The 23,907-nt window shown below is 40.2% G+C and overlaps 2 protein-coding genes across 2 annotated transcripts; one reads left to right on the plus strand and one right to left on the minus strand.

Moving 5' to 3' along the window:
* Nucleotides 1-6,185: 6,185 nt before the first annotated feature.
* LOC117550294 lies at nucleotides 6,186-10,286 on the minus strand. The gene is made up of 8 exons (XM_034222666.1): nucleotides 9,936-10,286; nucleotides 8,910-9,034; nucleotides 8,246-8,728; nucleotides 7,833-8,052; nucleotides 7,413-7,630; nucleotides 6,808-6,952; nucleotides 6,622-6,733; nucleotides 6,186-6,515 (listed from the first exon to the last, which is right to left on the minus strand). The coding sequence occupies exons 1-7, from the start codon at nucleotides 9,994-9,996 to the stop codon at nucleotides 6,657-6,659; spliced, it is 1,329 nt and encodes a 442-aa protein (XP_034078557.1). The 5' UTR covers nucleotides 9,997-10,286; the 3' UTR covers nucleotides 6,186-6,515; nucleotides 6,622-6,656.
* Nucleotides 10,287-10,381: 95 nt separating this feature from the next.
* On the plus strand, nucleotides 10,382-13,719 carry LOC117550290. The gene is made up of 4 exons (XM_034222662.1): nucleotides 10,382-10,702; nucleotides 11,451-11,573; nucleotides 12,003-12,065; nucleotides 12,520-13,719. Exons 1-4 carry the CDS (start codon nucleotides 10,433-10,435, stop codon nucleotides 13,717-13,719), a joined length of 1,656 nt encoding a protein of 551 aa, XP_034078553.1. The 5' UTR covers nucleotides 10,382-10,432.
* The last annotated feature ends 10,188 nt before the right edge of the window (nucleotides 13,720-23,907 follow it).

A 23,907-nucleotide genomic window follows, 5' to 3' on the forward strand; every position in this document is an offset into this window, starting at 1 on the left:
GATTTGGGGATGGTGTGGCTAGAAAAGCTCTCTCCAAGAAGCGCCTAACAGGATGGCTATGCGGGTGCATTACACATGCCTATGGACGGGCGGGGAGAGCCCTCCCCACTGGGGGCCGTGCGCATTCTACACGGGCTGTGTCAAACAGCCTTATTCAGCAGCGTGAGTGTAAAAGATATATGCACGTCAGCGTCTTGGTCTACGCCAGGCTCCTTCATAACATTTTATCTCCTGGACATGTCTGGCTCCTTCTCGTCATCTGTGCTTGCCGAGGCAACGCATGACTGGTGAGAGGGGGGGGTGGCTGTGGGTCAGCAGGTGTCTGACCCCCCCCCTGGATATAAAGCACTTGTGTTTTCCCATGCTCCTGAGGGACTCGGGAGACATGGTGCGCAATCAGCCCCATACAGGGCTGGAGGCAGGCTGGGAGAGCCTTCCTCACTATTGTCCATGCCCACTCTACACGGAGCGTGTGTGAGTGTGGGGGACGTGGTGTACTTGTGTTTTCCCATGCTCCTGAGGGACCTGGAAAACATGGCGCGCGGTAGGCTCCAGACGGAGTCTCCGCACAGATCTTTTCCATGCACACTCTACACGAGGTAAGCGTGTGTGAGTGTGCCTTATCCAAATTGCGGCCCCAACTTCTCTACGGTTACAACCGGATGGGAGGAAGTGGGGATGCAATGGATGTTAGCCAAAAGCCGGTCAGGGACGGTGTGGTGGGTCGATGTTGTTGGATGACAGGGCGTGTATACATCGGCCTGTGTGAAATATAACAGGGGGTTACGTATTGTAACCCTAGTTATATAAGCACAGGCGGAGCCCTCTACCTGGGGGCCCTGTCTTTCCTAGTCCGCTCGCTGAAGAGTGTATAGGATAGTGGGCGGCGGGTGTAGCCGCCTTTATATACTGTGGGCCTGCGCGCGCATTCAGGTAGGCTCGCCCCGATTGGCCGGCTACGTTTACGTAAACTCAGTAGGTGAAAGCACGCACAGCATGATAGAGAGTAGTACCCATAGAGTCCAGTAGAGGGCTCCGCCTGTGCTTATATAACTAGGGTTACAATACGTAACCCCCTGTTTCATCTGTCCACAGAATATTTTGCCAGTAGTGCTGTGGAACATCCAGGTGCTCTTTTGCAAACTTCAAACATGCAGCAATGTTTTTTCTGGACAGCAGTGGCTTCCTCCGTGGTGTCCTCCCATGAACTCCATTCTTGTTCAGTGTTTTACGTATCGTAGATTCGTCAACAGAGATGTTAGCATGTGCCAGAGATTTCTTTAAGTCTCTAGCTCACACTCTAGGATTCTTCTTCACCTCATTGAGCATTCTGCGCTGTGCTCTTGCAGTCATCTTTACAGGACGGCCACTCCTAGGGAGAGTAGCAACAGTGCTGAACTTTCTCCATTTATAGACACTTTGTCTTACCGTGGACTGATGAACATCAAGGCTTTTAGAGATACTTTTGTAACCCTTTCCAGCTTTATGCAAGTCAACAATTCTTAATGGTAGGTCTTCTGAGAGCTCTTTGGTGCGAGGCATGGTTCACATCTGGCAATGCTTCTTAAGAATAGCAAATTCAAAACTGGTGTGTATTTTTTATAGGGCAGGGCAGCTTTAACCAACACCTCCAATCTCGTCTCATTGATTGGACTCCAGGTTGGCTGACTCCTGACTCCAATTAGCTCTTGAAGAAGTCTTTAGCCTAGGGGTTCACATACTTTTTCCAACCTGCACTGTGAATGTTTACATGGTGTGTTCAATAAAAACATGAAAACATATAATTGTTTGTGTGGTATTAGTTTAAGCAGACTGTGTTTGTCTATTGTTGTGACTCAGATGAAGATCAGAACACATTTTATGACCAATTTATGCAGAAATCCAGGTAATTCCAAAGGGTTCACATACTTTTTCTTGCAACTGTAGGTTATTTGTACCTCTGGGGTATCAGGTCCCGTTGTCAGCAGTCTTGACCAGAAAACCTTTGTGAGGTCGGTTGTTGGCATGGTAGCTGGTGACATTAGCATGATCTTGTTGCCGTGTGAGGGAGTCAGGTGTCCCATGGGGGCACATAGTCTTAGATCACTGGGAGTACAGTGTATGGCCATACCTGTTTTTGTAAGCAGGTCCCTGCCCATGAGATTTACAGGGCATTGTGGGGCATAGATAACTTGGTGGTACATGATCTGGGAGCCAAATTGAGTGGCCAATGGTTGTGTGTAATTCTGTACTTGAGGCTTTCCCGAGTATCCCACAATGGTCAGAGTTTTGGCTGATAGGGGTAGTGGTGTCAGTCCCAGATCATTGAGACATAATGCAGAAGCTCCAGTTTCAACCATGAGGGTGTAGTCTCTACCATTGATTGTGCAGGTCACCATTGGCTCAGTTTCTATTGGTATGAGAGGGCCTGCAGGGGACTCTGGGCAGCTTCAGTAGGATTGGTCGTGGTCCAAGTGGACGCTGGCATTTTATTGGCATGGGGAGGTTGGCCACGGCCGTGGCCTCTTCCAAATGATCCCCCTCTGGGGCCCCCCTGAGCTCTGTATCCAGAGCCGTGAGAACCCTGGGGTCCCTGGGACCCTCCCCTGAATGGCAATGTGCATTCCTTGGCCCAGTGATCTTGGGCACCGCAGTTCTGGTGCCTGGGGGGACCTCTGCCTCTGTATCCGCCTCTGGGCCCTCCTCCTCTAGGTGCGGAGTAATATGGTTGCTGGACGAATGGTGTTCCTGGCCAAATGGACCAGTCGGGTTGTGGTGCTGGTGGAGCAGGTGTGGTTATAGGTTGCTTTTGCTGCTTTTCCTTGTCTTCCCGAAGTAGTTGTGGGACGATATCTTGTATTTCAACATGGAGTTTGCTCATTGCGGACATTTGGGGCATGGCTTTGGCTTTTTTCTTTGTTTGTTTCGTTATTTTTTTCGGCTACTTGAGCCTTCAGGAGTTGTTTGGTGAGAGCCCTAACTTCATCATCTTCTTGGTCCATCTTCCTTTGGTGTATTGTGTACCAATGAGTGACAGTCTGCTTCCAGTCATGGAACGGTTTGTTTGTTTGTTTGTTTGTTTATTTTATTTAAAAGGACAGTGCACATTAATTCACATTGCTGTAAATGAGCCAGTATTAGCCAGCAGGCACATTTTCAACTGTTGTCCTTGGCAAGATGTTAAATGACCACAACAAGACCAGAAAATAGGCCTGCGTCTCCAGGTTTAGGACATCCTCCAATGCTGTCTGTACTGGTTTTGGGAGACCCTTTATGACTTGGTCTCTCCATAACACCGTGGTTTCAGAGGAGTTGTCATGTCGCGCCCCGGTGCTGTCTTCCCACAATTCACCTGCACGTTTCAGGTAGTCATACATTGATTCCGTTGGTGTTTTGGTAAGATCTTTCAGGGCCCTGAGGTTGCATGGCGAAGGCTAATGGTGTCTCAACGTGGCCCACATGGCGGTACGGCACTGGGATAAGGGTAGAGTGTCGGCCCTATTAGCAACTTGAGCGGTACAGAGGAACTGGTTGCAGGCATGGAGGCCCTCACATCTTGTCATGAGTGCCTTTATGTCTCCCAGACACAGGGTTTCTCTCTCCGTTTTTCTCTCTACAACATTTATCCAGGCATTAGCCCCAGCCGAAAGCGTGGTAGCTTCCCGATTAGTGCGTCGACAGATCGCAGTCTAGTACTTATCGGTGAGGATCTGCTGGAACGATCGGGGATTGTCGGGTTTATGGTCCCCTTTATGACCCCTGTGAAAGCGCTCGTCAGTGTGGGCGCCCCGTTTTCCGGATCTTCCTCCAGCCAGTATGGGATTTCCTCGCAGGCTCCCTGGGTTGAGGAGGCCATGGGACTGCTGCATGCTCCAAATGTCAGCTCGTAGTTTTCTTCTGGATCCATTGGGGGTGGATTGCAGGTGAGTGTGCTCCTTTTTTCTTTTATGTCCCTAGATATTCTATCCAGCTGTCTCTTCATTTCGTCCATGTCTTCTTGGTTTATTGTGTCTGGCCTGCTGTCCTGGACGCCCAACCCTTGTGCAGAAGCGTCATTGTCGGGGGCTGTAGTTCCGTTCTGGGTGACCACTGGTGATGGCAATCTGGTGAGCATTAGTGAGTTTTCCAGTGTGAATAGGCGGTTGGCCATACTTATCATATGTTGATTACTTCGCTGCAGATCAGTCAACGTGCTGGTGTTCACTGAGGATAACTTCTTCATTGCCTCTAATAGGGGCTTCTGGATGCTCTCTTCCATCTCCAAGTATCCACTTTTTACCTTGAATGTTGGTGCTTGTATTGCATTGGGTGGATGTGGCGAAAACGGGTTGTGCGGACTGAGTGGTTCATAAGGTGGGGGCTTCTTCAATGGTGAGAGGTCAGGGTACACATGTGATGCTGGTGCTGGGGAGGAGGCTGTAGGCTCCACTTCGTTGGTCACTGGGTCTGGCTGCTGCTGTTCCTTCTTTGATGACACTCCAGTGTATCCCCTAGGTTTACTGCCTTGGCAGGGTGCTGGAGCTCTGGAGCAGAGAGAGGAGCTGTGGATTATTGTTATTGTTATCGTACAGTAACAAAGTATTTGTACATTAAAAAGTAATACAGTACAGTGTTACACTGTACTGTATTACTTTTATTCAAACTGTATTCCCTTCTTATCATGTAGCCTACACTTCTTCCTTTCATTGATACATTTAAATCACCTGACTACAACATATAACACACCTGCTGCAACCCTGCACTGCAAAAACTAAGCCTAAAAAAACAAGTAAAATAAATAATAAAATGAGTAATATATTACTTAATATAAGAAAAATTATCTGCCAACAGAACAAGAAAAATTCACTTGCCAAGACCTTCTTAAAACAAGTAAATATATCTAGCCTAAAAATATCTACATATATCTTAAAACGAGTGTTTTTAAACCAAAAATAAGTACATTTGAATTGATGCAAGGAAGGAATATAATCTTATTATAAGGAAAATGTGCTTGAATTCAGCATATTCTACTGCTATTGTCCCAAAATTCTATTTTATGTTAGGCAACATTTCTTAAATCCAGTGCAGCTTCACTTTAAACAGGTATATTTGTCTAGATACAAGATAAGATTTAAAAATTATTTTCTTAATATGTAGAAAAATCTACTTAAATTCAGCATTCGGTGCTATTCTTAAAATAAGGCTAAATACCAAGAAACGTAGAGACAAAACCTTCAAAAATCTTTAATCCTATCAAGATATAAACTTTGACTGCTTGCTTAAAGAAAAATGAGTCTCAAATGATTTCTTTTAATGTTTTTATTGTTTTCAAACTGCGTAGTAAAGGTCAGTCATCAGATATGTCTTTAGAAAAAAAGAGAACATGTAACACTGTAAAATACAACACAAGTGAAATTCTCATGACACTTTTGACTCAGCGAACAATTTTCAATAGGACTATAAGTATGAGGGGCCTCTAGGGACATTATTCAGAAATACCGTTCACTTACACATGTGAAACACTCTCACACACACAACTGAAACCAAAATAATTTACAAACATATCTAAAAATCTCTCATATACACATATGAAACGCTCTCACACACATGACATCCAAAGTTATTCACACACACATGTGAAACGCACGCACTCACACCTGAAACGCTCTCACACACGAAACGCTCTCCCACAGATATGAAACGCTCTCACACACATGAAATGCAATTTCAGTATGTTGTGTGAGAGGGATTTCAGTTGAATCTGAAGGCATCTCGGTTGAAAAGGAAGTCGTTTAAAAAAAAAAAAACTGCGAAGAAGCGCACATTTCTAAAAGGCGAGATGCCTTCCGTTTCAACTGAAATCCCTCTCACACAACATATTGAAATCGCATTTAATGTGTATATGAGTGCGTTTCATGTGTGTGTAAGAGCGTTTCACATGTGTGTGTGTGTGAGGGCGTTTCACATGTGTGTGTGTGTGTGTGTGTGTGTGAGGGCGTTTCAGGTGTATGCGAGTGCGTTTCAGGTGTGTGTGTGAGTACGTTTCACATGTGTGTGAGTGCGTTTCATATGTGAATAACTTTGGATGTCATGTGTGTGAGAGCGTTTCATATGTGTATATGAGAGATTTTTACATATGTTTGTAAATTATTTTGGTTTCAGTTGTATGTGTGAGAGTGTTTCACATGTGTAAGTGAACGGTATTTCTGAATATTGTCCCTAGCGGCCCCTCATATATAAGTGCCCTAATCACTTATGAACTTTTTCCAATCGGCCATAGCCTTTTTGTATGAAGTAGTCATGTCACGGTCGTGAATGGCGTCCAAGAGGACTTCTGTCTGCACCACAGACAGGAGTGTTGCAATGCACTTAGGATAGGTGAGGTGAAAGGTGCAATAACATGCCATGAGATACATCACGCTTTCATGAATGTCCTCTTTTGGGAAGATGAGCACGGGCATGGTTCCAATGGCCAGTATACAGTTGGTTTCGCAGATGATGACAACAGGGCTGGAAAGTGGTCGTGTCTGAAGAAAGGTGTTTGGGTCTTCTGCAGACTGACACAAAAACAGACAAAGAAATCGTCACAAAAAGGGAAACAAATATGATCACAACATTTCACTCTTTGTATCGACATGAGAAAATTCTTATACATTTTCTTACCTCAAGGACGTGGAGCACAGCCTCACTTGCGTGCCTTAACTTCTTGGGTGGGATGATGATGGTGATGGGAACATCTCTGGTAAAGCCTTCATCATGGCAATTGAGTGCCTTACTGTTGAAAAAAAAAGTGTCATTCCGTTTCCTGCAGTCAGTTAATAAACAGACATGGTCAGAGATAATAATCACCTTTGTCAAGCTGCGGAGGCCTCATGAGCTTTTTGAAAACTCCATAAAACTGTGCCCTCTCACAAAAGGTCCCCCACCGGGTCTTAAGTTCCGTTAAGAAGTGGGAGTTGCCTTGATTGAGGACCCGCCGTAGTTCATCCATTAGCTAAGACAACGAGAGAGAAAATATGTAGAAGAAATATTAAAATCTACATTCCAAGGGTTAGTAATTCGTCTCATAACTGAATTTCCAAAAAAAGATTAATATGTGTATAATGTGATTTAAATGGTCACTTAACAAAAATATGCACATAGAAACATGTGTTTTTTTGCAAATGTATGTCTTATGCACACACTATTTTTAAATACGTATTGTGGACCAATAATACTAACAAAATAATGTTGTGTGTATCAGAAGCACATTTGTGAAATTAGTTATTTTTAAATAAGTGGAGGGTTTTTATATATATCTATGCAGAATAAATATTTGTATTCAATAAGCATATTTGAGTCATTCATTTATAAATAATGAGACAGATCTGATTTAATTGTCACACCATTTCTCATTTCAAATTTGGTCTAACGTTATCTGAATTAGGAAGCATAGTTGTACAACATTTGCTTACATGATCCAGTTCTCCAAAGCAAGGATAAGCTTTAAGAATCTTGGAAGGCCTGTCCTGCTCCTTTGTAACATCAGAGTCAATGAAGGCCCTTCTCGCTTGGATTTCGAGGTCCAGGAGCTGAGCAACATCCATCTTGTTCGGTCTGGCCTTGGTTTTATACATCGCCTGTAGAGTCTTATAGTGTCTCGCCTGGGTCTGTGGGCTCTCAGTTTCTGATGCTAGAAAACATAAACCCCACTATTTTCATTTCTGATGTTAAAGTTGAAATGAGACATTAACACACAAACAGCCATAGTGACTGACACAGGGCAAACATAGATGAGTAATCTTGAATAAAAAAGGGTTCTAAAATAGCTTATTGATATTATTAAATTTTCTTGAAGAGATTTAACTATCTACTATTTCAATTTCTGTACTTACCACATAACTGTTCAGCCTCCGGGGTGCTGCATCGAGATGGTGGTGATCTCTCTAAGATCAAGGTTGATGCGGTGGATTCATCAGTCTCATCAGTGGACGTCTCATGGCTGCTTTGAAAGCTTAAACTCCTAGGCCTCTTTCTTGAAGGAGTTGAACCCTGCTTCTTTTTGGGGGTTGTCACATTCTGGACCCTTTTCAAAAGCTGCTTTTTCACAGTTTCCTTACAAGACAGACATACAACAGGTTCTGTTATAACTCACATAAAACAAACTTGTATCAAACAAAATACACCATACAAGCAGTTGCACAGAGCTCTTATTGAACTGGATAAAACACATCACTCCCAGTTTGATAGGCAAATTATTGCAGTGCTTTGTCTGAACCATGAGTTGAAAACTTGAATAGTGACATACCCACTCAGCTCTACTGGTTTGAGATCTGTCCCGAAGCATTGGGTAGTACTCAAGCAGACGCTTCGCCATTACAGTGAGTTCACGGCTGCATGGATAGTTAAAGTCATCCCCAGCTGCTCTTTTAATGGAAAGCATGCTTGTGACTGTATTCCTGATTAATCGACAGCGAAGATCTTTGGAAAGGACGTAGTCTCCTTCTTCTCCAGCACGCTGCTTTTCAGAAAAGGTGCTTCGTGATTGCTCCAATTCTGTGTCTGTGTATAAAACATACAGTGGACTGGGAAGCTGTACGGTTCTGCTGGCACCATGTTGGGGTTGTGGGCTTTGAGAGGAGAAGGAGGGTGGAGAAAAGACGGGGGATGGAGAGGGGTTGGGGCAGGAGGAGGAAGAGGAGGGAAACAAGGAAGGTTGGGGGGTAGGAATAGGGCTGAAATCACAAGTCCCATGGGAGGTACTCGGTCTACACAGGTCTGTCTCCTGGCCCTGTATAAAAGATGCATATATATATATAAAATGGTATTTACAATGAAAAGAGCACTACGCTGTGACAACAACAAAAATCAACACAACCAAAAAACTCCACTTCAAATAACTGCATGATGACTAGGAAAGGCTTACTTGGTAACAGGTTTAAAGTCCCTCAAATGTTAGAATCTGGAATTAACTCATTTTCATCATGATTGAGTCTCCAAATGGTTCTTCTTCTTCTGAAGTGCTCAGGCCCGGGAAGGAGATCACGCAAGTCCTCCTTAGAGAGGCTGGGCAGCATGTCTCTGCTTATATTAGCAGCTGAAAACACATTTAACCACACAGTTAATAATAAGGTAAAAAGCAACTAATAACATATTTATCTAAATACATAAAATGAAAGAGTAATGTACATTTCTGGCTGGCTTCACAAGATTTTCTTTAACATTAAAAAATGTATTGCACTTACTTATAATTGATTGAAAAAATTGCTGTTACAATAGGTTCATCCAGAGTTAAAGTTATTTTGGCCAAATGAAAAGGCACCAGGGAAATGAATAAACGAGGCATGTTGTTAGGATAAATCCATAACACAAATGTGTAAAATCTCATAGGCTATAAAAGTTATACATTTTCAGCATCTTTTATAGTACAATAAAACAAATCTTGATGTTTATGAGCAAACACAGTTAAACTTATTTTCAAAACAGTGTCTTTACCTTGAAATCTTTATTCAAATAAGCATAATTTACGTCCCAAGCCTGCTTATATCCAAAGGACAGTGTAGTTTCAATAGCCTGCACTGCACTATCATACAACAACGCATTTGTAAATGATGTCTACAACAAAGAAGGGCGCCAAAGATGGCTATGCTAGTGTACAACAAAGAAGGGCGCCAAAGATGGCTATGCTAGTGTACAACAAAGAAGGGCGCCAAAGATGGCTATGCTAGTGTACAACAAAGAAGGGCGCCAAAGATGGCTATGCTAAATACTTTACTGTCAGTTGTGGAAGGCTCATTTGCTTCTTGACATTATTTCTGGCAATAAAACAGTATCAACTAAAATGTTAACCACGATTTGTCGATTGTGCCGTTATTAACAGCTTACAGTAGATATTAGCTAAGTTAACTAGATATGTAGCCAGCCTAACTAAATTCAACCGATTCAAATAATGTAAAGCTTGCTGGAGAGGTGCAGTATAAAATACAAAATTACATTACCTTTTAATGCTGCAGTTGCTATAGGATCCAAGCATGTGATATCTCTTCCATTTTCATCCATGGCGTAGTTTTAATGTTCAATCACTTGCAGAGGTTCAGTCTTCTGCCTGAAGGAAAGCTAGCCAGCAACGTCCTGAAGCTAGGTGCACCTGACCTAACACACGCCCTTAACGGACCCTCTTCGCGGTTCCCATTGGAAGGTACCATTTCTTAAAGAGGGGTGACAGAGATATTTTATATGTTGCAAATATTAGGAATATTAATAACTGATGCGGTCATAGGTAACATTTCAAACATCTGTTTCTAGATGCACATCATTCCACAAGTTATTCCCAGGCATTATTATGACGTGTATATATATATAGGAAGACGACTCACCGGCCTCCCCCATACAGCTAGAGAATGTGATAAACCCACTTCATTAGTTATTTTCCCCAACTTGTACATGGCCTGCTGCAGAAACGTTTTAATATCGTTAACTTTTGGAAGATTTCACGATGCTTTGGCGGTGCGTTATCTGCTGCGTTTTTATAACTTTTTCACTGAAATTATTATTGAGCCATATTAATCGACTGCACAGTCGCAGCTCTGACTTCAGGTTGCTCTGTGGCATTGATGGATGCACTGAGGAATATAGAGTGTACAACTCATTCTACCATCATGTAAAGAGAAGACACTTTCAACATCTTCTTGAAGACACCAGACCTGGCGACGCCACACGTGGAGATGAAAACCGACAGGAGGAAACCCAAGGACCGCAGCAAAAAGTAAGTAACGTCTGCTAATTCAGCTAAGATTGTTAGCTACAGTGTTTGGGCCACGTGGCCACTCGGATACAGAGTTAGTTTCGTACATTTTGTGATGCTACAGATAGCGTTAGCCAATACTGATCAGCCACATTTAGTTATTATAAATCCATTAGCATTAACTAATGAATCTGCTAGGCTACAAGCAGGCGGCATCTGTCAACCATATATTTTTAATTCAGCAGTTAGCTATGTAGTGTTTTTGTGGGGATGAAAAAACCGTTAAAAATATGCATTACGTTGGTGTTCGGCCACAGTTACTAAAACAGTAAATCACAAAAATTATGGTTTTCCACTTTTTCACTCTGCAATATTCTGCAAGGTGCATGCATCACTGTCAGGATCTGCACATGATTTGTTGAATTCACAGTTTTAGCAAATCAGAAATAAATCTCAAATTCTTTACCCACTATTAAACTTAAAACAAAAATAAATAGATTTTCAGATTTGATTAGAAAAAAAAGTTTCATGGTTTTGTTTTCTGGACTGAAAAAATGTAATAAAGAGTGTTACCCAGACAATGGATAAAGGGCTACGGCTTACAGTTAATAATTGTTGCTGAAATAACTCTTACCCCCAAAGTTTGTTTAATGTGAAAATAATCTTAGATAGAAAGGAATTACATATTTAAATTGCTCTTTTAGTGAAGCTAATTTTTTAATTTTTTACAATTTCAAACAATCTTGTTTCTTTGATATGTTGTACACAGGACAACATTCAACCCGATCAGCTTCCAGCCGACTCCAGCAGCAAGGATCAGAACCTTCACACACCTGACTCAGTTGAAGAGCAAATGGGCATCGACCAAGATGGAGCTGTCACAGTGCACCAAGTATGTTTTCTTTGTTGTTGACTATCTACTGAAAATTAAGGGCTGCTAAATAAAGGTCAGGCCGATATAGTAGTGGCTAATATTGGCCTAGCATATCATTTATATATCAATATTATGTTGAAATATTTCATTTAAATTCACCAAATGATTCATAAAACCTAGAGGTATATGTGAAGATGTATTTCTATGTGCTGTACTAGCAAAACTAAATGAACACATAAAGAGTTAGAATGGCTTATTGTCTTGTTGGAGTACTAATGTTTGATATGTTTTGGTCAGAGTTACAACATATTAAATTATCTATCTTTGCTCACCACATGTCACCAGTTTTTTATCATCAGATGTGCATACATTTAAAGATTATATATTTCTGTCACAGTGAGTAATGTTATACCTGCAAATGTCAAGTTACTACATTTTGTATTGTAGGATCTGACAACACATGCCACTGCCTTTGTTATCAATGCCCGATCCAAGCATCGTCTGTCACAGGTAAAATGCTTCCTATGTAACCTTTTTGGACTAAAAGCATTATGCCATGTGTGATCTGCTTCTCAGAACATATTAACAGGAAATATTTTGTGTGCGACAAAGAAATGCAAATGAGCATTTATTATCCAGAAATTCAAGCCATTCACTCTGACTAACCCAGTAAGGGATTTCCCATATTTTATTACAATTTATAATCAGACACAGTGTAGCCATATATTAAGTTAGACCTAGTTTTCTTTGAGAACAGAGCACAGTATTTGGCTACCTACTGTACACAGTTAGCAGTTAATAGTGGTTCACTGATGGCCGAGTTCAGTTTTAGTGCTTTGTTATCCACTTTACTGTTGTGTCTATGTCATAAGCAAAACTGTATATCACATAAAGCTACAGTGATCATGATAATGTTTACCAACATCAAAGATTGATCACATCGCTTTCAATCTCTCATTTTCAGAAAGGCATGAATGACATTGTTGCTGGGGTACAGCAGTATCAATCATCACTATTGGACAACCTCAGGACGCAGATGAAGGAAGTTCTAAAGAAGAATTCAGGAAGTACAACCAATCAACTTGGAAAAGATGCAATGGATATATTTGACAGTTTCATTGACCCCTTTGCTAACGTTTCAACAACATTTCGCCAGAACAGTGTTATTAGGAAGCAGTTTTGTTGTGTGGATGCAGAGGAAATTCCAATTGCTCGAACCATATGCAGGAAGAAACGTGGAGGATCAACAGATTTTGTCATCAAAGACAAATTATTTTATTATGTACCATTAGTCAAAAGTGTAGAGCAGTTCCTATTACATCCGAGGATTTTGACTATGATTGAAGAGGTACCCCAGAGGTGCAGTGAAGGTTTTTTTCATGACCTTGTTGATGGTTCTCTTTTAAAATCTCATCCCTTATTTTCAGAGAAACCAAATGCACTGCAGATTATTCTGTATACAGACGAAATAGAGATCTGTAATCCACTAGGATCCTTTTCATCAAAGAACAAGTTGTTAATGGTGTACTACACCCTAGGAAATATAAATCCAAAATACAGGTCTAAGCTGGCTGCTATTAGGCTACTTGCGATGGCTAAATCAGCAGACCTCCGTCAATCTGGTGAAGATGTAATATTGAATAGAATAAAGGAAGACATGGATGCATTGTACAGTGGTGTTAAAATTCAAACTATTAACGGGGAGAAAACAATACATGGTGCTATGGTTTCTCTCTGTGGTGACACCCTGGCACAGCATGAACTCGCAGGGTTCAAAGAAGGAGTGGGCTTTGCTTACAGTAAGTGCAGACACTGTGAGTGTTCTTTTGAGGACATGCAGTCACAATTCAACGAGGATGCATATATTAAAAGAACATTGGAGAATCATGTCAGACAGTGTGATGAAATAGAAATGGCTAACACAGACTTGCTTCGCAACAGCCTTAGAACAACATATGGGATCAATCGAAGGAGCAAGTTAGTTGACTTCCCATCCTTTGATATTATTCGGCAAACCCCGCAAGACATTATGCATGTCATTCTTGAGGGTATAGCTCCTCTGGAAATTAAATGTGTTTTGAATCATCTTGTTCAGTCAGGAGAGTTAAATCTGGACTCTGAATTCAGCTATTCTTGGTTTCCCTTATTCGCCTCTAGATGTTAGAGATCGACCTTCCCCAATTTCTCCGAGTACACTGATGTCAACTGATGGTAAACTAAGGCAGTCATCAGGGCAAATGCTTGTCCTGTTGAGGATATTGCCATTTGTTTTGGAACATTTGAATGTCAATGCATATGTGCAGTTGATAATGGACTTAATAGAGATTGTTCAAATAGTGTTTGCACCTGTTCTTACCATTGCAACTGTGTCAAGGTTAAAGTTACTGATTGAAAGTCATTTGAAGCATTGGAAGGAGCTTTTTCCAGACCACAATGTTACACCTAAGCAGCATTACATGATACATTTGCCATCACAGATAGAATCATTGGGTCCCATGGTCAGACATATGTGTATGCGGTTCGAGTCTAAGCATTGTTTATTTAAGCAATGGGCCTCCAAGCTCAATTTTAAAAATGTATGCAAGTCTTTGATTAATCAGAACCAAATATATGAAAGCTGCCAAAATGTTGACCCTTCCAAGCACCCAATTTTTTCAAATGAAAAGGAGATGGGTCCTGTATCTGAGGTTAGAGATCTACAATATTTACATGGGAAATTGAGGGACTTCCTAGGTTTCAGTGAAATTAACCATGCTGTATCAGTGAAATGGCTTGTGATAAATGGTAATAAATACAGTACTGAGAAGTCCTTGATCCTTGCCAATGTACTAAATGGTAATACACCCGAATTTGGACTTGTCAAAAGCATATTTCTTGTTGATTCTAAGCTTTATTGTTTGGAATATCAGCCTTTTCAGTCCATATGCTTTGATAGAAATATTATGGCTTATCAAGTTGAGGTCCCACACCTTGCACAGGCCACTGAGTTAGTGGATGCTGAAAAGCTGGTTGATTTTACCTCTTATTACACAATCAGCAGAAAGGGCCAAACCTATGTACAAGTGAAATACTATCTTGGGGATGTAATGGAATTACACAACAGTTCAAATGACTCATAGCGTGTTCCTTTGATATGATGATGTTGAAACATTTAAAGCAAACTTAGCAGGTTTAAATGTAGGACTAAGGTCCTGACTTAGGATATGTTATTAGCAGATTCAAATGTTAGCTGTTTGGATTCCAGATGGGTTTTGCATTATAGTTTGCAGTGTACCTAAATCATCTGTATCTTTGTATAATACTGGGTCTTTCTTTCAGGTTGTTTTAAATGTTAATTACATAACATGTTATCAGCCATTTAGGTGTTTATCACAATGCTGTTTATGTTTGCTAAATGCCCTTGGCCTGAATAATGTAACCTACTTTAACTTTTCAAATGAGATGTTCGCACATATTGCTCAATCACTTTAGCTTGCTGAAGAATAATACATGCTGAAAAGAATGTTCTTAATGCAGTAGTTTGACTTGGCTGGTGCTGTTATTTCTGTATACTGCATTTCATATATGGACATACTTAATTGATGTACTGGGTTTTAGAGCGACAATAAAACAATGAATTTCATTTGGTCCTTATCTGTTTTTAATATGTTAAGAGATGAAAAAGGATAGGATGCTTGCAATAAGATATTCTGACTTTGAAAAAGCAGTTTTCTACTTATCAGTGTTGATCTAATATCTTTAGAATTATGGTATTTCTCAATTTAAACATTAATTTACTCAGAATCAGTATTAAAATCTCAAAAACAAGTAATAAAACCTCATTAAGATAATGAAGTAAAAAAACACTTAATGGAAGTGAAATTCACTACAGCAAAAACTTCTTTGTAAGAGGAAATATCTTGGCAGACAAAATATAAGCATATTTTGTCTTGATTTAAGATATTTCATCTTAGTAAGATTTCAGTTTTTGCAGTGTGTGCTGCTGCAACCCAGTCTCATGGCATTTCGTGTTCACCAACACGATTTTTAATCTATTGATTCGTGTTGCACAGCACGATTTTAAAAGCAATGTATTTCTACTGGTAATGTGTTTCATGCCTGCAGCACGTCTTTTTCTCCGGTCGGGTCGTGGAAGACCGGAAGCTGTGGGGTTCATAAAAACATGTTCTTACTCAATATCAATCCACAATTATTGCTTTTATTTTAAATCGTATAATTTCGGACTTTTGTTGCGGTCTGTGAGGAAAATAAATGGGGCTCAGAGCCTCAGGATACTGAAATCTGTATTTTTTAAATATTTTTTTCCTTTTAATTTGTTATTCTTTTCAAAATAACACACTGTTATTTACTCACCAATAACACACAATTAACCTTGCTTTTATTTATTGGTTTAATTCCATAATCTCTGGCTTTTTTGGCCTCCGTCAGGAACTGAATTTCAAAATAAAAATAACCGGAAACAGACGTAGGACTTTAGGATGGCCAAAGACACTACACTACCCATAATCTCCAGATATCGTTTAGGACTAATAAATAAAAACAAGGATAAGTGTGTGTTATTGTTGAGTAAGTGTGTTATTTAGAAAATAATAACAAATTAGAAGGAACAAATACATATTTCAGTATTCTGAGCCCCATTTATTTTCCTCACGGACGGCAACAAAAGTCCGACATTATACGATTTAAAATAAAAACAATAATCGTGGCTTGATATTGAGTAAGAACATGTTTTTATGAACCACGCAGCTGCCGGTTTTCCGACCGGACAAAAAGACGTGGTGCAGGCACGAAACATACTACCAATAGAAATACATTGCTTTTAACAACAATAAATGCCTTGAGACTGGGTTGTAATACGAGATAATTTCTATGTATATATTTATTTATTCTTACTGTTATTCTTTGGGACGGTGACAAAATGGCATTTCGATCTCCCTGTTTGTATCACACAAAGACAAATGAACAATAACGTTGACTTTGAGTTATGGGACTGCTGAAACCTTTTATATTTATTATTGTCATGTTACATTATTTTCAGGCAATATTATTATCAACACTTTGTGGCGGGTGCACAGGGTATGTAAATGAGGTAATGGGAGATCAGAAAGGGAAGGGCGCAGAGTGAGAGCACACATTTCTTAGTAGACACGGCAGATGCTAAAAACCCAACTACACTTGTAAATCAAAACGTGGTATTTTGCAACCTCTGCAATAAACATCAGACTAAACTGCATCTAATGAACGGAAATGTGTCACTTTCAACACTTTCCTGTATATTAATTAAACTAGTAAAGAGGACATTGGGATATTTGAATTGCCATTAGAGGGACTGTGTTGCCAAGCATCGACAATTTAAACTGAAAGAATATGAATTTAATGGGAAATATGCATCAGGATATGTTACTGGTGAGTCTGTCTGACAGTTTATTAAAGCCTTCCGGCAACAGATGTCATTTGCTAAACGCTGGCGTACTCCAACGGTCGGCAAATGCTGCCTAACCAATTTACCACTTTAGTCTGGAGAATATACATTTGGAGAAGTTGTTCTTAAATTCAATCTGGCTTTGTAAGTATAAGAGCAATATGAGCACAGCTGTGACGCAATCCAAAATGGTTGTTGTTGAGTCATATTCACGCTGGTTTTGCCAAGAAAAAGCGGCGTGAACCGTAATGTCATGACGGGGCTTCTTCAGAGCTGTGGACGGCGAAGAAGCAGCACCAGCATAGAACTAGAAAATAACTTACTTCAGTGGAAAAGGGGTGTGTGTCTGTTGCAGTGGCGGTTCTAGAACATTTTACATGGGGGGGCAAAGGGGGGGCAAGAGGTCATGCCAGGCTGGCATGGGAGGGCGGAGAGTACGTGGTATTTTATACTGTATAACCTATTTATTGTTAATTCATGCCCTAACACAAGTGTTCTTAATGCACAAGAGAAACAAGGTGTTCAGACAAACAATCGGGTGCCCTTTGAGTCCCCCAAGCTTACTTCAATAATTTTAAATGAAAGGAAACTACAAAATGTAATTTAAAGCAATGAATTAATGGAACAGGTTGTTTTGCATTACAATGTAAAACTAAATATATATATTTTGTTTTTAAAAAATTGGTTGTCTTAGTATTAGTGCATGTCCTCACTAAGCATTATTACATATTAATTTAATATTAAACAAATCAAAATGGCCAATTATCCCAAAATGTTGCTGCTAATATAATCATATGCTTGTCAACTTTAACTGATCAAAAATAAATTCTGAAAAAATACTTGAATTATCTATGAAATTGCAATATTGTCCCTCAGTTTGTTTCAACCCCGTCACGCCATATCATTTACCCTCCTATTAAAATAATGGATCAGTCCATGTGTGATCTGCATTGAGGGAATTACATCACAAAAGTGTTTCTTCTCTTACCTATATTTCAGTTTTTGTATTTTCAGATTAAGATTGACAAGCTCAACATTTCAACTCTGTTGTATGAATTAATAATAGTAAATAATTGTTTATTACAAAATAAACAATAGTTTTGCAAAATATTGCAATTTTGTAATGTCCTTGACTTCCATGTGGTGCCATATCTTAGCTAAACGAGGTCTCATGCCTACTTTTTGTCAAAAACTTCAACCATGTTACATTTTTTCAAGGAAATTCCTAGTAATTATTTATATTTTGTGCCTGAGGTGGGAACATGTAAGTAGTCCACTACCAGATGTTATGACCAAACATTTCGGTTTCATTTTTCAAAGATATAAAGACCCAAAAGGCACCCGATTCAGAGAATACTCAGAATTCTGCATACTGTAAGTACTTAATTATAATTAAGTACACAAATGACATCACCCATCTCTTCAGAGAGCTAAAGGTGAGCTGTGCGGCAAGACATTTCAATCAATATTTGTCAATACTAAGAGCTGCTAGATTGTGCTGCTGTATTGGAATATGTAAGGAGAATAAGAACATACCATGTGGTCCAGCTGGAGTTTCCTCTGCCTCCTGATCCCTGCCTCTGGATCACTTTCTGATACTTCATCTTTATTCCTCACATATATTTCTTCTTCTTCACTAATGTCTTCATCTCCTCCTCTTCCTCCTGCTCTGATCCTCCTGGTCTCTTCAGTGAACTCTCTTTTCCTTTTCCTCTTTCTGTTCGTCCTGATCACTTCTCATATGTCTTTTTGTTGTTGTTGAATCACTCCTATACTCTGGCCTGCAAGAGTCTACTTGTGAAAAGCACTGGTACAAATGCTTGTATAACTTTACGCGTTAGGGCCATGTAGCCTAGTTAATATGTAGCATATCATAAATATAACATCAGAAAGTATTTATCAAACGCACACAGGCTCTGTGTTTTTTTCTCATTGCTGTGATGTGTAGTTTACGTGGATTTAACAGTAGGCTACAGTGTAGTTTAGCAAAGTGATCGATCTCCCAGCTAACGCTGTCTGCGTAGTATTTTGTAACGTAGCACCCCAAACAGCGCCCATCTGTTAGACGCTATCGATTCAAACGGCAGCGTTTTATTAATATTTAGTTTCAAGCTCTCGTCCTTAGTAAAAACAAAACTAGTGGAAGGGGAAATGCTCCCAGGGGAAGCTGATCCATAGGTGCTGGGACAGCTTGCTCCCCAACCCAGTCTCACGGCATTTCGTGTTCACCAACACGATTTGTAATCTATTGATTCGTGTTCACCAACACGATTTGTCCCTTTTTTTCGTGTTGCACAGCACGATTTTAAAAGCAATGTATTTCTACTGCCTGCAGCACGTCTTTTTCTCCGGTCGGGTCGTGGGAGACCGGGAGCTGTGTGGTTCATAAAAACATGTTCTTACTCAATATCAAGCCACAATTATTGCTTTTATTTTAAATCGTATAATTTCGGTCTTTTGTTGCCGTCTGTGAGGAAAATAAATGGGGCTCAGAGCCTCAGAATACGGAAATCTGTATTTTTAAATATTTGTTTCCTTCTAATTCGTTATTCTTTTCAAAATAACACACTGTTATTTACTCACCAATAACACACAATTATCCTTGCTTTTATTTATTGGTTTAATTCCATAATCTCGGGCTTTTTGGCGTCCGTCAGGAACTGAATTTCAAAATAAAAAGAACCGGAAACAGACGTAGGCATTTCGAGCGATTACCCAAGATCCTCAGCTATGGTTTTAAGCTCGCTTATTGGATGTTTTAGTCGCAATGCATGCTGGGATTTGGTGTTTATATGATATGAAATCCGGAAAACATTTTAAAAGAATAAAATAATACTTAATTCCGAGCGCTCTTGCTTTTCTCTTTGAAAGTCATCACATAACGGCATTGTAATACACGGTTCGGCTGCATTGTATATTACAGATCTGCCGTAGTTCTTTATTTATAGAGCCCTGATGAGAAGACCTTTGGAAAAACTGAGAAAATGCCGCCGAAACTGAATACTTCACGTGGATCATAAATATATTCAACAATTAAACAACATCTTCAATTTCTCTTCACACAATACGTCTCCTTGCAGTATCAACACTAATTCGGCTGACTTTTACATTTGATCTAATTCACAGTTATATTTACACCATAACGGTGCACAGCTGATACAAAAGGACTGTAGTTTTTAAAGATATTACTGATTTTCTTTGAATGTAAGAATGTAAATACTGAGTCTGAAATAGTATAGCAATATGCTGTAAAATTATGTGAAAGCATGCATAAAACTACACATCTTCAGATGTTGTACGAAAACACAAGTGTCCTACACTAATAATACAAAGTTATTATGGCTGTGTGTACCTTGTGTGCACCTCCTAGTGGTTAAAGCACGTTATTGAATTATTGTGTTTTATTTGATTAAAAAAATATTAAGAGTACATACTTTCATAGGGGAAAAGTATAAATATAGAATATAAAAAATCAAGAAGATACTCTAAGTGATCTCTACAATAAAACAGTTAAGTGCAGAATGTACAAAGATATTAATAGGAGGAGGTGCAAAACAGAAAAACGAATTAACCTTTATTTAAACATTAAATAACAGATTAAGGTCTTCTTTTAAATAAGAAAAAAACGTTGGGGGTATCTATCTACAGATAAATATTAAGCCTGACAAAGTACTTAACGTCTAATATATTGCTTTCCTGCAATGTTAACTATGTTGAAGCACTTATTTTAACTGATATTACGGCAGACGGCAACAAAAGTCCGAAATTATACGATTTAAAATAAAAGCAATAACTGTGGCTTGATATTGAGTAAGAACATGTTTTTATTAACCACACAGCTTCCGGTCTCCCACGACCCGACCGGAGAAAAAGACGTGCTGCAGGCAGTAGAAATACATTGCTTTTAAAATCGTGCTGTGCAACACGAAAAAAAGGGGCAAATCGTGTTGGTGAACACGAATCAATAGATTAAAAATCGTGTTGGTGAACACGAAATGCCGTGAGACTGGGTTGCACTCCCTCTCTGCAGCTCTGTGAGCCGCGGTCTGTGTGAACGCCGCTCCGCAGTTTAATGCAGGGCCGTAGCTGCGTTTTTAACGGGCCTAAAATGATATTTAAAATGATTCACTTTTAACTAATGTAATGCTTGTTTCGTTGCTTGAGAAGCTTGTGGAAATAGTGTAGGTTTGTTTTAGTACAGTTTTAGGGAAACAAAAGTTAGGGGGGCAGCTGGGGGGGCAAGGCTCTACAGTGTGGGGGCAGCTGCCCCCCCTTGCCCCCTGTAGATCCGCCCCTGGTCTGTTGTAGTCAGAGATGTTTTGTGCTGTGTTTACGTAGCCTGCTAGCTAATGGCAGCTATATGTGGCAAAACATGAATGGCAATATTTTTGACTGTTTCATTAAAGGTGGGGTAGGTAATTTTGGAGAAACCAGCTCGAGTGCGCTAGAATTTGAAAATACACAACCGGAGAAAATCTGCCACTTCCTTACAGAGCCCCTCCTCCAACACACACGAACGCGCACATGACCAATGAGGGCACGAGATAAGTATGTGCACAGATGGAAGGCTGACAGGCTGGTAGGCCATCCAGTTACTTTAGCCGGGCTGGCTAAAATGATTGGTCGTGCTTTTTACAGTATTACGGCTTCCACAGATGAATTTTTTTTATGGATTTTTTGTCAAAGCACTTAAAATATTCATTGCTATCGGGAAGTTAAGAGCATTCCATGGAATATGACAAAGTGTATCTCGAGCCGGTTTCTCAAACTTACCTACCCCACCTTTAACTGTGACGGTTGCACATCTTAAACTAACATCTTACTGCAGCCGTTTCGTCTTTCCCACTAGCAGTTTCAAATTGGACATGCCCATAACTTTGTGTGTAGACCTGTTCATTCTTATATTGTAGCATTACTTACTAAGTATTGCTAAAACTGTAACAAATCCAATGCATTTCTCAAAGCTGCTTCACTGGTGGAAAAGCAGAATCAGGGGATGTTTGCATCAGCAGTAACATCACAGATCTCTGCAGCATCAGCACACAGTGAAAAGGCTGATATCTGAAGAATGAACTGGAACTTTGTGTATCAGTAAAACTAGAACTCAACAAATAGAAGCTACTAAAGATGTGGGGGGGGGGGGGACTGCCACATAAATAATAGCCTTTGCAAAAACAATAGCTTCAAAGACAAAACTAAGCAAATAGTTACTTCTAAAGATTTAAAAGAAATGCAGTACGCAAAGCACTAGAAAAAACGGTGATACATTTAAGAACAACAAAATGTAAAAGAAGTAAAGTAGAATTGCTGCAGATAAGTTAAGTGATAATGTATTTTGGATCTAAACACAGCTCACTCATTATGATAGAATATCAGTTTAACTCTTGTTGTCGAGCACTCATCTGTTGGTGGTATGAATGAGCCAGCTTCTCCTGCTCCTGTATTATGAAATTACAGCATTTATATTGTGATGTAATGTATTGTGTAATTTCCATTTGTTTAACATTGTAAAACCTTTTTCTCTCTCTTTGTCAAAACATCTGTGTTTTAATTGATTCTCTTCTCCTGCAGTTCCGTGTTCCTCAGCTTCCTGTTAGACTGTGTGCATACGCACTCAGAGGTGAAGTCATACAAATGTGGATGTGTGTATGTGTATGTACAGCATTGTCACAGTAATTACTGGGCTCATATCTGTGCATGTACTGCGGGGAGCTGAGTGACACATTTGTAAGAAAAGCTCCAGCCCATTCTTCCCCGTCCTGCCTCTGAGGGGCGCTGCGCATTGTTCCAACATCTGCTTCCTATCGCCGCTTGGCAACGACTTGGCAACGACTTGGCAGCGTGTGTGTGTGTGTGTGTGTGTGTGTGTGTGTGTGTGTGTGTGTGTGTGTGTGTGTGTGTGTGTGTTTGTGTGTGTGTTGGGGGAGTGCGAGTGTGTGTGAGGGTGCGTGTTGCTGTAAATTGGAGATGGATGTATGTGTTTCCATCTCCTTCCATATTTCCATCTCAATTGGAAATGAAGTTGCTTGAATCTATAGTCTCAAACTTACACACACACAAACACACAACATTTGCCCGCCACCCACTAAACTCACTCACTTTCTTTTGTAGTGTTTCTACTTCCTGTGTTGTGTAGTTTTATTTACATAGCCCAATGCTACGTGCCAGGCAGGCTGTACTTGTGTGGTTCTCCTTCCCTCCTGTTTTTCTCTCTTCTCCCTGGCCCTTACTCATTTCACTAATTCCCCCTTCTCGACTCCTTGACTCCTCGGTCCTCCGGTAGTGACCCGGAAATGAATTTCAGCCCGCCATGTTGAAGGACATCTCATTTCTCTAAATGCACTTCGAGGATCGAGCGTCGAGGAGGCTCTCTGGAGGAGCTATAACCGAGGATACACTGATGGGTCCTCCACGGCTCCTTCGTGGATGCATTTCCGGGAACAGAGATGTTTCTATAGAGGCTTCTCAATTCTTAAATTTCCCCTCCTCGAGACAGGAGATGCGAGCGGAGGACCGAGGAGGGGAACCGAGGAGAGAGGAGGGGAAGCAGCAGACTTTTAAATAAATGAGAACTCCTCTCCTCTGAGCGGTCATATTAAAGCGACGTCTGTTCATTATTACGTGGCAACAGCTGCATCAGCTGTCGAGTGTTTTGTCATAGCGCTGTATTTTATAATCTCTGTTACATCAGCTGAACATTGTTCCCCCACATATTTACTTTGAATTCATTGAGAGTGCGGTATAATGAGACAATAACAGACTACAGATGCGGACACACACACACACAAATATATTTATATAAAGATATACAATTTAAAGTATGAGAGCACTCTCATAATAACGTAACACAATCAGAGACTGGATATACCCCCCCCCCCCCTCTCTCTGGTCGCTGAAATGGGGAATTGAAATTACGAGCCAAAAGTTGTA

This window comes from Gymnodraco acuticeps, unplaced genomic scaffold (assembly GCF_902827175.1).
Source record: "Gymnodraco acuticeps unplaced genomic scaffold, fGymAcu1.1, whole genome shotgun sequence".
Taxonomy (NCBI): Eukaryota; Metazoa; Chordata; class Actinopteri; order Perciformes; family Bathydraconidae; genus Gymnodraco; species Gymnodraco acuticeps.